General features: G+C 46.8%; 1 protein-coding gene across 5 annotated transcripts in view; it reads left to right on the forward strand.

The window, feature by feature from the left end:
- LOC140393725 (transcription factor SOX-13-like) overlaps positions 1 to 13,158 on the forward strand; it is a 209,879-nt gene that overhangs the window by 180,637 nt on the left and 16,084 nt on the right. For 4 of the 5 annotated variants that reach the window (XM_072480049.1, XM_072480046.1, XM_072480050.1 and 1 more), the window contains 4 exons: positions 3,420 to 3,585; positions 6,181 to 6,219; positions 10,353 to 10,468; positions 12,884 to 12,977. In XM_072480049.1, coding sequence (XP_072336150.1) covers positions 3,420 to 3,585; positions 6,181 to 6,219; positions 10,353 to 10,468; positions 12,884 to 12,977 — 415 coding nt within the window. The remainder of the gene's footprint in view (positions 1 to 3,419; positions 3,586 to 6,180; positions 6,220 to 10,352; positions 10,469 to 12,883; positions 12,978 to 13,158) is intronic. The other variant, XM_072480047.1, reaches the window with a different exon arrangement.

Raw genomic sequence — 13,158 nt, forward strand, 5'->3', positions numbered from 1 at the left:
TCTACTCCACGAGTCCCACGGGGAGCTCAATGGTTGTTTCCCCGTGGCCCTCGTGGGGGTTATAACAAATCCATAGTTTAAACAATGGCTTTGCTTTTGTTCATGGTTTCTACCTGGTGTTTTTCGAGCATCAAGGGGGTTAACTAATTCCCCGAACATCCTTTCATGCAAAATCCAAGATAAAACACGTTTTTAGATGATATTCCACGATTGGTCAGCACCTTCTGAACAATCCTGAGTGTGCTACTAGCCACACAACCAATTCAAGGTATTCAGTTGAGCCTGTAACATGCCTCATTTACACTTGGTAGAAGCGGCATACATTCATTCACGGGGTCCTGTTCTCTGCAAACAAAGGGAACAAGTTCAAGTCTTGCCCCCCTTTTTTTTGATTTATCCCGGAGCTTGGGAAACCAATAGTGGTGCCCTGTCGCTTTCTCCATGGCAACACCTCGACCAATCCAAATCGATTCACCGAGAAATCGGCACCCTTTTCCCCTGTAGTGTAAATTGTTGCGATCATTTTGAAATTTAGTATTCTTGTGTTTACCCCGATGAGTTCAAAACGTAAATCTCCAGTCACGTGTCTTTCTTCCGAGCAATGTTTCACATTGGCCAAAAGGAAGAGAGTTTGGATTTATTAAAACTCTTTGCTGCCCTCTTGATGTCCCAAAGTGCTTCACGGCTAATTTAATTATACTGAGTTGCAGCCACTGTGGAATCCGGGGGCCGGGGGGGGGGGGGGGGGGGGGGATTTTCTGTGCTCTCTCCTATTTCTCAGCGGCGGGTGGCGGCCTGCCATTGGTCGGAAGTGGGATCCTCCGCTGTCAATGGGATTTCCCATTGTATCCACCCACGTCGCCGGGAAACGCCCGGCGGGGGTCCACCGTCGCCGGGACCAGAGCCAGGAAATCCCCCGCCATGGAACCGTACAGCACAGGAAGAGGCCATTCAGCCTGCCATGTCTATGCCGGCTCTTTGAAAAATGTGTTCCAACTTGGTCCCACATCCCAGCCTTTTCCTCCGAAACCTGCAAATTTTGTCCTCATCAAGCACACGTCCGGTTGCCTTTTGAAAGGTCCCACGGAATGTGCTGCCCCTTCCCCTTTCAGGCGATGCAGTCCCACTCTCAGCGACCCTCTTGTGCGAAGAAATTTATCCTCATTACGCCTCTTGTTCTTTTTCTATTTATTTATTTTTTAAATCCGAGGCCTTTGGTTAGAAACCGCTTGCCAGAGGAAACAGGTTCCCTCTACATTCTCCACGAAAGCCTCTCATAATTATGAACACCTATTAATTTTTTAAAAAGTTTTGCAGTGAACACCTCTATTAAAGTCACCCTGTTAACCTTCTCTGCTCTCATGAGAACAGTCCCATCTTCTCCACGAAACTAAAGACTCTTGGGTGGGATTCTCCGACCCCCGCCGTGTCGGAGATTCGCCGGGGAGCGGCGTGAATCCCGCTCCGCGCCGGCTGCCGAATTCTCCGGCGCCGGTTTCTTGACGGGGGGCAGGGATCACGTCACTGAGCGGCCACCCGTTTTCGGCCAGTCCCGCCAGCGTGAAATACACAAGGTCCATACAGGCGGGACCTGGCTCTGAGGGCAGCCTGCGGAGTCCTCAACAGAGCGCGGGGGAATCTGGTCCGGGGGGGTGGGGGTGGCCTGGCCCCCAATCGGGGCCCACCTATCTGCGGGCGGGCCTGTACCGTGGGGGCACTCGTTCCCTCCGCGCCAGCCTCTGTAAAGCTCCGACATGGCCGGTGCGGAGAAGAAACCCCCTGTGCATGCGCAGGGATCACAGCAGCGGTTCTGCGCATGCGCCAGAACACGCTGGCGCTCCCGTGCATGTGCCAACTCGCGGAGGCCCTTCGGCGCCGGTTGGCGGGGCGCCGGAGTGGTTCACGCCACTCTTCCGCCGGTTGGGGGAGAATCCCGGCGCTTATTCCTGGTACCATCTTGGTGAACCTTTGCTGCAGCCTCTCTGTACTCCTTTGAGTTCTCTCTCTCGGTAGAGTCAACAGGAGTTAGCCTGAAAACAGATTTCTGCAGCCGATGTAAGCTTGAAAAACACATTTCAGCCAAGACTCTACGAAGATTCCCTTGCCTTTCATTGAATCGTGTCATGGGATCTTCCGCATTTTTACAGAAATAAATTTAGAGTACCCAATTCATTTTTTCCAATTAAGGGGCAATTTAGCGTGTTCAATCCACCTACCCCACACATCTTTCGAACCTGGAACCTCAGTGCCGTGAGGCAGCAATGCTAACCACTGCGCCACTGTGTTGCCCTAGATCTTTCCATTTACAGAAACAGGCCGAAGGGACCTTGGTTTAATTCAGCAGGTGGCACCTACGACAATGCAGCACTCCCTCTTAACTGGATTACAGTGTGACTTTTGATTAAAGCCTTAAGTCCTTAGAGTGGGGCTTCAACACATAATCTACGCTTAGGAATAGGATTTGGTGAGGGCAGCATGGTGGCGCAGTGGTTAGCGCTGCTGCATCATGGCACAGAGGTCCCAGGTTTGATCCCGGCTCTGGGTCACTGACCATGTGGAGTTTGCACATTCTCCCCGCGTTTGCGTGGGTTCCGCCCCCACAACCCAAAGATGGGCAGGGTAGGTGGATTGGCCACACTGAATTGCCTATTAATTGGAAAAAATGAATTGGGTACTCTAAATTTATTTTTAAAAAGGAATAGGAATTGGCCATTCAGCCCCTCGAGACTGCTCCACCATTCAATTAGAACGAGGCTGATCTGCCAATTCTGTCCTAAATATGTCAACCGGGTGTTGAAATTAAGACCCTGGCCACTTATTATATGCTGGAATAGTTCTTTGAAAATGTTGGCTGGAATTTTTGAGCCCTTGAAAATGAAAATGAACTGAAAATCGCTTATGGTCACAAGTAGGCTTCAAATGAAGTTACTGTGAAAAGCCCCTAGTCGCCACATTCTGGCACCTGTTCGGGGAGGCTGGTACTATGTGATCATCAGGTACCGCCGTTGTGAATGGAGATTTTAATGCAGCCCTGCTGATTTTAATGGACTACTTCTTATGGATTTCCCAATCCTTTGTGAACACTGAATTTGCATGCCAATGCTACTCACTATTTTCTTCCTTCGCCGTCAGTGCTCCCGCACCTCCGTTGCACCAGGCTGTACTGTTGCAATAGACCGGCTGTTGTAGTCTAGATGCCAATGCTACTCTGTTTAATATATCAAATGTAATATACATGTGATATAATGCAATAATTTTATGCTGTTTAGAGAGAGGCCCTTAACTTCAGAGATTTGCTTGAATGTTGGGAAGGATTTTGCCGTTGATAGACTCTCCAATGTACCTCAGCTCCAGTATATCTGAAGTAAAACTTGTGCGTTGGGTGGAAATTCTAATTTAATCCTTGCTTTTCTTTTAAGGAGGAAGCCTCTCAGCCACTGAATCTGACAGCGAAGACTAAAGGTCCAGACATTTCGAAGTCTCCCTCGTCTCCACAGGCCAAACTCCGAAAAGGACCCTCGCCTTCAAGCTTTGTGATCCCAGCAGAGTTACAGTCCAGCACACAAACATCCTTGTTAACCAGAGGTAAGGGGAGACTGGCACAAGTCTTTGCGATTCGGCTGCCATTCAAGTGGAGACGTGGGGGGGAGTGGTCGGTCTGCTCCTGTCTGTGAGCTTGTTGCTGACTAACTATGGGAACATTCAGCCAGATGCTTTTGCTGTGATGCCTGTATGGTCAAATTGCCTGTCAGCATCATTCGGCTCACTCATGGCATGTGGGCAAAATACTAAAAGGCTGACTACCGGAGATTGTAGAATCAATACCCCAACATGAGCCAGTGTCTGACCAACATCTAGCAGCTCAATGATGTACCTTTGGTCTTGTGTTTCCATTGATATTCTTGGCTATTTCATCTGATCTTAATCAAAACTCTTACACATCCTCAACTGCTAAAGTTGCCTCCAAGAACATCCATTTCTGCCTTCATAACACTTATTGGCCCAGGACAGAATTGCTACACACATTTAAACAAAACTTGGTCTCTGTGTTTTAAACAGCTGCGCAATTGATTGTTTAAATGATGTTTTCTGTAGTGGAGAGGAGCAATGACAAAGAGCCCACTGTCTGAATGATACATCAGCTCACTTAACATAATCTTTCTGAAGAATGGCCCTCTGGGCAAACATGATTATCAAAGTACTGACTCATACAAAGCTTCCCAATTATAAAACATCTTCTGCAAACGTCGCACATTCTGCTGATGTCTGTTTGAAGCCTCAAGCCGAATTAAAATCTTTTCAAGGTGGTATTTTCCCAAACAGTGTTGCCTTCCTGTGTGGAGTTGCGTTCCAAGCTGCTGGCTGGAGGACGCAGTGCAATGAGGGCTAGTTTTAAACAGGGTACGCAGAGGGTTTAACCTGACGGCTAGTTTGTTTCGAAACTCCAGCTAACTGAACAGCGCTGAGATGGGAGTTCCTCATCAAACGTCCACACCCTCAGTACCATCATAAAAGGCTCTTTACTTTCATCAACTTCTTTTACATCACATCAAGATCTACAATTCCATCACAGGCTACATCACTATCTTGATCTTCTGCAATTCCTTTGGGACAACAAAAATCTTGCTTCTCTTCATTTCTGCTCACGTCTTTTGTTATCTAACTGAAACCCAGCAGCTCTTAGCTTTTGATGAATCAACCTTTCGGCATCTTTTGTTGAATCGCATTCTTGCCTATTTCATCTGATCTCCAATGGAACTCCTACATACCTTATATCTTTAAAATGGCCTTGAAGAAAATCAATTTCTTCCTTTCTAACACTTGTTTGTCCTCAAAAACTCTTAGATCCTCCCAGCCGTACTAACTTGAACCAATCATTGCAGCACATCCAGTGAGCCCACCATCACCTTTCCCCAGATAGGATGGTAGATAAACCCTGCCGTACGCACATTGCATCTCCAATGCGTTCGTTCAGACTAACTGTGACCCATTTAGTTGCTGTTTTTTTTCTTTGTCAGGTCATTTATACGACCCGCTTGCCGATCCTTTACCGCACCTTCTTGGATATAGGGCACTCTGTTACCCCCGCCAAAATTTTATTCAGGTGGAATTTAATATCAGTGGACTCTTGCTGGCATTCTTGATCTTTCTCCATTCTCCCTGCAAGAGTGACCTATGTCTATGCCTGACAATCAGTAACACAGTGTACAAGGGCCTGTGATGGTGAATCCACCTCCCATCGCTTTGCATGGTTCAAAACTGTCGCCCGGAGCAGCACGGTAGCATAATGGTTAGCACAGTTGCTTCTCAGCTCCAGGGTCCCAGGTTCGATTCCCAGCTTGGGTCACTGTCTGCGTGGAGTCTGTACGTTCTCCCCGTGGGTTTCCTCCGGGTGCTCCGGTTTCCTCCCACAGTCCAAAAGATGTGCGGGTTAGGTGGATTGGCCATGCTAAATTGCCCTTAGTGTTGAAAAAAAAAGGTTATTTGGGGTTACTGTGTTGGGATGGGGTGGAGGAGACGTGGGCTTTAGTGGGGTAGCTTTTTCCAAAGGCCGGTGCAGACTCGATGGGCCGAATGGCCTCCTTCTTCTGCGCTATAAATTCTCAAAAAAAACTGACCAGGAGGAAGTTTTCTCGTTGCGCTGTTCGGAATTAAATGATAAATCTGTTCCCTTATCACTCATAATGCACAGCAGACACTGTCACAGGAAGATAACTGACACCTGCATTTTAAATAAAAAATGCTGCTTAACCTGTTTATAGAATCTTTTATTTTAGAATCTTTTATTCCAAATTAAGCTAAGCCAAGGTCGCCAACTTCAACCATGTTCAAAACAAGTGTAAAGTCATGTGTACAAGAAACCAGCATTATGCCAGCATGTGAAATCACGAGCTTTCGGGGCGTAGCTCCTTCATCAGGTGAGCCACTCACCTGATGACGAAGCTATACTCCCAATGCTCGTGATTCCAAATAAACTAGTTGGACTTTAACCTGGTGTTGTAAGACTTCTTACTGTAGCCACCCCAGTACAACGCCGGCATCTCCACAGAATGCATGTGGCAATAGGTAGCTGTGCCTTTGTCCATGACTGACGCGGCAAAATGTTGGGTGGGGATTAGCTCAGATCCTCTGTGTTTAATGGGGTACTAACTCTCCTTTTCAACTGCCTTTCTTCAATAGAAATGATAAGTAAAGACGTTTTCTGGAGGAATCACTGGGGTCAGTAACTTGTTCATTTTTATGTTTTAACCTTGTTTGTAAATTGGACAGCACGCCTGATACTGTTGTTTACCTTGTTGATGTATTCAAAATGTAGCACGTCACCCCAGCAGTGAGTCGAAAGCCATCGTTTGACCTGCTGCATTGCTCAAACCTAGGAGACCTTCCTAGAAAGAGCACCAGGAATGGGAGCCCAGTTAATGAGCCCATTGGAAAGTGGGATAGTAACAACCATACTAACTTTACAAATTCAAACTGAATGGGACAGACAGAGGAGGGAATAATGTGGTGAGCAGGAATGCAGAAGATGGCAGTGTCATTTCTGCAAGGGTTGGGAAGCAAAATGGATGAAGGATAAAGGCAGCAATGACGCAAAGTTGAGTTGATAGTGTTCAACCATTGTGCATGCTGAGTCAGGCCTAAGCTCTTCTTGAAATGACTCCCCCCTTCTAATCTGTTTAGTTAGTGTCTGAGTCGATGTCTCAAGTAATTCAAAGGAAAGTTCTAGCCTGAAAATGACAATGCTGTACTGGTGCGTAAATGCAAATTCCTCTCTGCTGTTTGAACAGCTGTGTTACTTGCTTAAATACTGTGCTTTTCTGGGACGTAGAAATAGAAGGAGGCCAATTAGCCTGTTCAGCTATCCACTGAAATCACGGCTGAACTTTTATTTTAAATTTAGGGTACCAATTCTTTTTTTTCCAATTAAGGGGCAATTTAGTGTGGCCAATCCACATATCCTGCACATCGTTCTGACCCACTCAGACACAGGGAGAATGTACGAACTCCACCTGGGCAGTGGGCCGGGATCGAACCTGGGTCCTTGGCGCCAGCTAACCACTGCGCCATTGTGCTGTTGCTGAATCATGGCTGATCTAACTCCCCTTGTCCCATATACCTTAATACCTATGGCTAGCAAAAATCGACCAATCTCCAATTTCAAATGAATCATCGATTCAGCATCAATTGTTGTTTCCAGAAGAGAGTTCCAAGCTTCCGCTACCTCTTGTGTGAAGAAGCATTTTGCCTATGCTCCTAGATCTAGATTGCCCAATCAGCAGAAATGGTTTCTCTCTGTCTACCCGATCTGTTCTCCTCTATATCTTGAAATTGTTGATTAAATCACCCCTTGACATTCTTTATTCCAGGGAGTAAAGCATTTGTTTGTTTCATCTCTCCTCGTAGTGAGTCCAGTTATAATTCTAATGAATATACACTGCACTCAGTCCAAACCCATCTTTCCTAACCCTTTTGGGTTAAAGCTTGAGCTGCTCACTGTAGCGATTCTCCCACTTGAGGCCAAAACCGACTGAGAAATATTGATCCGTTATTGTGGTGGGCTGTATCGATGCAAGAGATTGCTGTAACTCTGGAGCTCCTTGTTAACGTGATTCAATATGTGACCTTGTGTTTGAACTGCATTGAGTTCTTGTATGCACAAGTTGAGCAGATGGCAACACCTGAGACACAATGGAAGGCAGAGGCGTAGACACACTTTCCAGCTTCCCTTGGGCGGAACATTTTGCCACTTCTGTGCATTTGCTCTCTGTGCTCAACTCAGGCTGGTTAACTAGTCAGTGGTAGGGTATATGGTCTTGGAATTGGAGAAGAGTTGACAGACTCGCTTGTGTGTATGGAAGGCTGGGATAACTCCCTTCTAAAATGGATAAATAACCCTTCCTTTCTTTCCCTCTCTCTCCATCCTTCTGTCTCTTTTAATCTCTCTTTCTGTCTCTTCATCACTGTCTTCATCCCCCTCTCTCTTCATCCTTCTCTCTCTTCACCCCTCTCCCTCTCTTTATCCCTCTCTTCATCCCTCTCTCTTCATCCCCCCATCTCTCTTCCTCTGTCTTGCCTCTCCTCTTTCTTTCTCTCTCCTCACCCCTCTCTCACGCTTTCTCTTCCCCTCCTCTCTCTCTCCCCCCTCCTTTCTTTCTTCCCCTTCTCTCTCCCCCTCCTCTCTCTCCCTCACCTTCCTCCTTCTCATGCTCTCCTTTTTTCACTCTTTTCCTCCCTCCTTCTCGCACTCTCTCCCCTATCTTATGTTCTCTTCCACCTCCTTGCGCTCTCTTCCCTCTTCCCTCTCTTCATGCTCGCGCTCTCTCTCTCTCTCTCTCTCTCTCCCCCCCCCCCACCCCCCCCCCCCCCCGTCCGCTGCCTTTCCCCTTTACCACACCACCACCACTGCACAGGCAACGCTAAGTGTTTTTACACGCTCTGGAGGCCTTAGATTGAAATTTGGTAAAAGTTTTATAAGACATGAACTGTTGAATACAATTCCACTTTTTGTTCTCTGATATGGATTTGTTCTTACTGAAATTCCAGTCCTTCTGATCTCCTTCTGATTTTGCCTCCAAAATGTTTGGTTTCCTTTCCTAAACATCTTTGAGCACTTTGAACTCTTTGTAAAGTAGAAGTCACAATACCAAGGATTTGAATACGGCTTCCATACCCGAGGAGGCCCTTTTGAGCTTGCTAGGTTTTTTGCCAAGGTTCAAGTGACCGTTTCTTTTCTGATGAATATTCCTTCTCTCTGAAATCGATCCCAACCTCTGTCTTTATTTCTCGCTTTTCACACCATCTCTATTTTATCAATGTTGCTGTTTTGGAATTGCTTTTCCTTCCTCTTGCTCAGCTGTGCGTGCATTGTTCTAGGCATTTTGACTATGACAAGATCAAAGCTCGTTACCCCCTCTCTGCTCTGACTTCTCCTTTCCAAGAACTGTAAAAGAATGGGGGTTATTTTGCCTCCTTCTGTCTCTAAATGCTCCTACTATCTTCAATCATTGTTTCCTGGTTTCCCTTTTCTTCCCTTGTTATCTTTCAGCTTTGCCCTGCAGGCCTTGAAGCTGTTTGTCCATGTTTTTGCAACTAAAATAAACTGGAACTTGCATATTGATTGATCGTACTGTAACTGCAGCAACTCATCAAGACCTCTTTGACAGCACTTTCTGAACATGCCCCCTCCACTTCCGATAAGTGCAAGGTAACACCATCGCCTCAAAGATCCCCCCCCCCCCCCAAGTCACACGCCACCTCCGTTTGGATATGTATCCCGTTATCATCGCTAGATTATATCCTGGAAGTCTAACAGCACTGCAGCTGCACCTTCACCACATATATGGCAGAGGCAGAGAAGGAAGATCATCATCACACCTCCCTCAGTGCAACTCCCAGCTGCCAAACTCTTAGTCTTATAAACAAGACCACGCCTTTCTTTGAAATTTGCTGAAAAATTCCTTTTTGTATACCGTTACTCATGCAATTGGCACAATAGAAGATAAATATTTCCGTTGCTGTTATTTCAGATGATGAGCAAAAGTGGGATCAGTTCTTTCAGGACTTTCTTAATTATTTTCCAGTTTGATGGCAAAAATAATTCTTGGAGCCTGGCCATCACTGGCAAGGCTGCTGTTTATTCCTCATCCCTAGCTGCCCTGAGAAACTGGAGGTGGAGATGCCTTCTTGAATCATGCTAGTGATTTTGACAGAAATCGGTGGCTTTATTAGGAGCCTTTAGAAAAGGATAAGAGCCAGCCATTGTTGATGTGGGTCTGGACTCGCGCATTAACCAGACTGGCTAATGATGGCAGATTTTCTTCACACACGAAAGGACAGTAGTGAGCTGGTTAGGTTTTTGTAATAGTCTGTAGCTTTGTGTTCACGTTTCTTGGTACTAACTCTTTCTATTTCCAGATTTTGACTATAAACATGATTTTTCTTCTCCACCTGTTTCTCTCAACCCCTCCTGATATCCACTTCTAAGACCTACCTCTGAATGAGGTACAGATCTACAAGAGCCAAGAAGCCCACTAATGTGTCGACTAAGTGCTCATTTTTGCCAGATGAGTCCACCCAAGAGATTGCTGCAGCTGAACCTCATCCTGTCCTCAACAATCGTCCGTACAGCAGATTTCCCTGAGCAATGGTCAGGAATGTCCTACACCAGGAACATCCTGCCTCCCGCCTTGACGGAAATCAATCCTTCAATTGATATCCAGAAATCTGACTCCGCACCGGCTGTGGGCCACCCTTACCTTTTCGAATGAGTTTAATTGAAGTTCATGGAATTAAAAGTTTGCCTATTGAATTGTCTTTCTGACTCCATGTTCGGATTATTTTGTCTACCCCAGGTTATCCCATCGAGCAGGAAGCCATCGGAAAGGCCATGCAGAGTCCAAAGCAGATCTTCCTTGCGAAGAGCCGGACTATGGAAAATCCAGCTGTCAATAATAGCAGGAAGGACAAGGTTTGTGTCCGAGGAGGAGGGTTCAATTTGCTTGACCAATCCTGGAAAAGCTTTATCCCATCAAGCTTCACACAGACGATGACTCTTCATGCCATGTGTCCAGTTAAATTCTTCACCCTCATGGTGAAGCTCATTGATTTTACCTCATTCTCCTTGCGATCCTCACTACTACTACATCTTGCAATTGTATCAGCCTTTAACAAGTAAAAATGGCCCAAAGTGCTTCCCTGGAGCGTTGTAAACCAAAAATTGACATTGGTGAAAAAAAGGTTAGATTTGAAAGCATTAATATAAAAGTAAAGTACTTCAGATATTAGAATTCTGAAATAAAAAACAGACATTTGTGGAAATACTCTGCCGGCCTGACAGCATGTGAGGAACAGAATTAATGGGTGGTGTTTAACGGAGGTAAGGCGAGGGGGGTCTCGCTTCTTTTAAAGAAGGCCCATCAAATTAAGGTCTAGCCCCTACGCATGCTCCCCCCGCACCCTCGCATTCCCTCCTGCTCTCCAACAGCACCTCCTACTCTCCCCTCTCCTCCCAGGCCTCCCCTCCCCTTCCCATACAGGGACCTCGGAAATTGACCTGGTCCTAGACTCCCTGGACCCGAGGCTCTGGGGACAGGCTGCAGTTCCTGTCCTATACACTGCAGATTCTGGCACTGCTGTGCCCACAGGGCTGTCGGCCATTCAGATTGAAGAGGGGAAGCCCCGCCTCCAGCCAATTGATACTCGTCGGAGCTTTGAATGGGGGCGGCCTGTACCGGACACAATATGTTCACTGCCGACTTCTTGGGACAGTGGGAAGGGAAACTCTGCCATCTGAAAAACCTTGGGCCCAGGTAACTAGGTTCCTGTGTAGTTTGTTCCTCCCACATGGGACTGGCTGACCTGTCCTTGCCTGGATGCCTATTCCCCACATGCTCGACCTTCCCTCATCTTCTCTGACCTCTGCGGCTCATTTCCTCTCTCCTGGCACCAGGGGGAGAACGGTGACCTCAAAATGTCCTGTAGGCAGGGGCCAGTTCCAGGAGATGTAGGATAAAAGTGTATTTTTAAGCTTCCTCATATCAATGAGCTGAACTGAATCTCCTTCAGAATGCAGCAATTCAACTTCTACAAATGTTTTAGGTAGTAATTTTTTTCTGTTTGGAAAGAACTAGTTAAAATAACGAGAGACAAAGCCAATAGGGAACATAGAACATACAGTGCAGAAGGAGGCCATTCGGCCCATCGAGTCCGCACCGACCCACTTAAGCCCTCGCTTCCACCCTATCCCCATAACCCAATCTAACCTTTTTGGACACTAAGGGCAATTTATCCTGGCCAATCCACCTAATCTGCACGTCTTTGGACTGTGGGAGGAAACCGGAGCACCCGGAGGAAACCCACGCGGACACGGGGAGAACGTGCAGACTCCGCACAGACAGTGACCCAAGCAGGGAATCGAACCTGGGACCCTGGTGCTGTGAAGCAACTGTGCTAACCACTGTGCTACCGTGCTGTCCTGTGCTACCGTGCTGTCCATGTCTTATTCCCAACTTGAAAGATGTTGTCCATTCAGCACCATTTTGTCCTGAAGGGATTCTGTTGTGCAATTGTGGTGCAGTTCATTTTCTTTGTTTCATCCTTGGGTGCGTGACTGTCTTCCTGTCAGAATTTCCCATCACTGTCAGCCATTCCATTTTAAAAATATTCCCTCATTGGATGTGGCATCGCTAGAAATGTGTTGCCCGTCCCCAATTGCCCTGGAACTGAGTGGCTTGCTCGGCCATTTCAGAGGGCGCCCCCCCCCCACATTGCTGTTGGTCTGTAGTCACATGTAGGCCAGATCAGGTAAGAACGGCAGATTTCCTTCCCTGCAGGACATTGGTGAACCAGATGGGGTTTTGACGACAATCTACGATCGTTGTCATGGTCACCATCGCTTAGACTAGCTTTATGTTCCAGATTTAATCAATTGAATTTAAATTCCACCAGCTGCCGTGGTGGGGTTTGTACCCATCCCTAAGAAAAACGCAAGAAACAGGCGCAGGAGTAGAGCACATGGCCCATTGATCTGCTCCGCCATTGAATACAATCATGGCTGAAAATGGGCATCAACTCAATTTTACTGCTCGCTCCCCATATCCCTTAATTCCCAGAGAGATCAAATATCTGTCTCATCCCAGTCACGGTCAACGATGGAGCCTCCACAATCTTTGAGGCATGTAATTCCTCCTCATCTCAGTCCTAAAAGATCGACCCCATATCCTGAGACTGTGCCCCCGTGATTTAGGTTTCCCTGGTCCGCGGAAGCAATCTCTCAGCCTCTCCTTTCTCAAACCCCGCCAGGCCTCTGGTTTACATGAAGCACTACACTGTTGTCATCGTAAATGATTGACTCGAACCCAGCTGCAACTTCTTGTGCCCTCAGGATTCAAGAGTAACCGAGTCGCCACTCGCAAAACAAGATGATGGGAGAGCAGCCAGTGGGAATGAAGATTTTAACAGCAGTAATGACTCTGAAGGTGTGTAACACAACACTGCTTCCCACAGATGGGCAGCCATGTCAATTTGCCTCCAGACACCAGGTGCTAAATACAATGGCTGCTCCTTACACTTCACTAATGTTTGTCTGATATCCACCTTGTGCTAGTTTTTCTCTCTGAAAGAATATTCTTTATTTTTATCTTCCAATCGCAAGCTTGC

This window comes from Scyliorhinus torazame, chromosome 17 (assembly GCF_047496885.1).
Source record: "Scyliorhinus torazame isolate Kashiwa2021f chromosome 17, sScyTor2.1, whole genome shotgun sequence".
NCBI classification, from domain to species: Eukaryota; Metazoa; Chordata; class Chondrichthyes; order Carcharhiniformes; family Scyliorhinidae; genus Scyliorhinus; species Scyliorhinus torazame.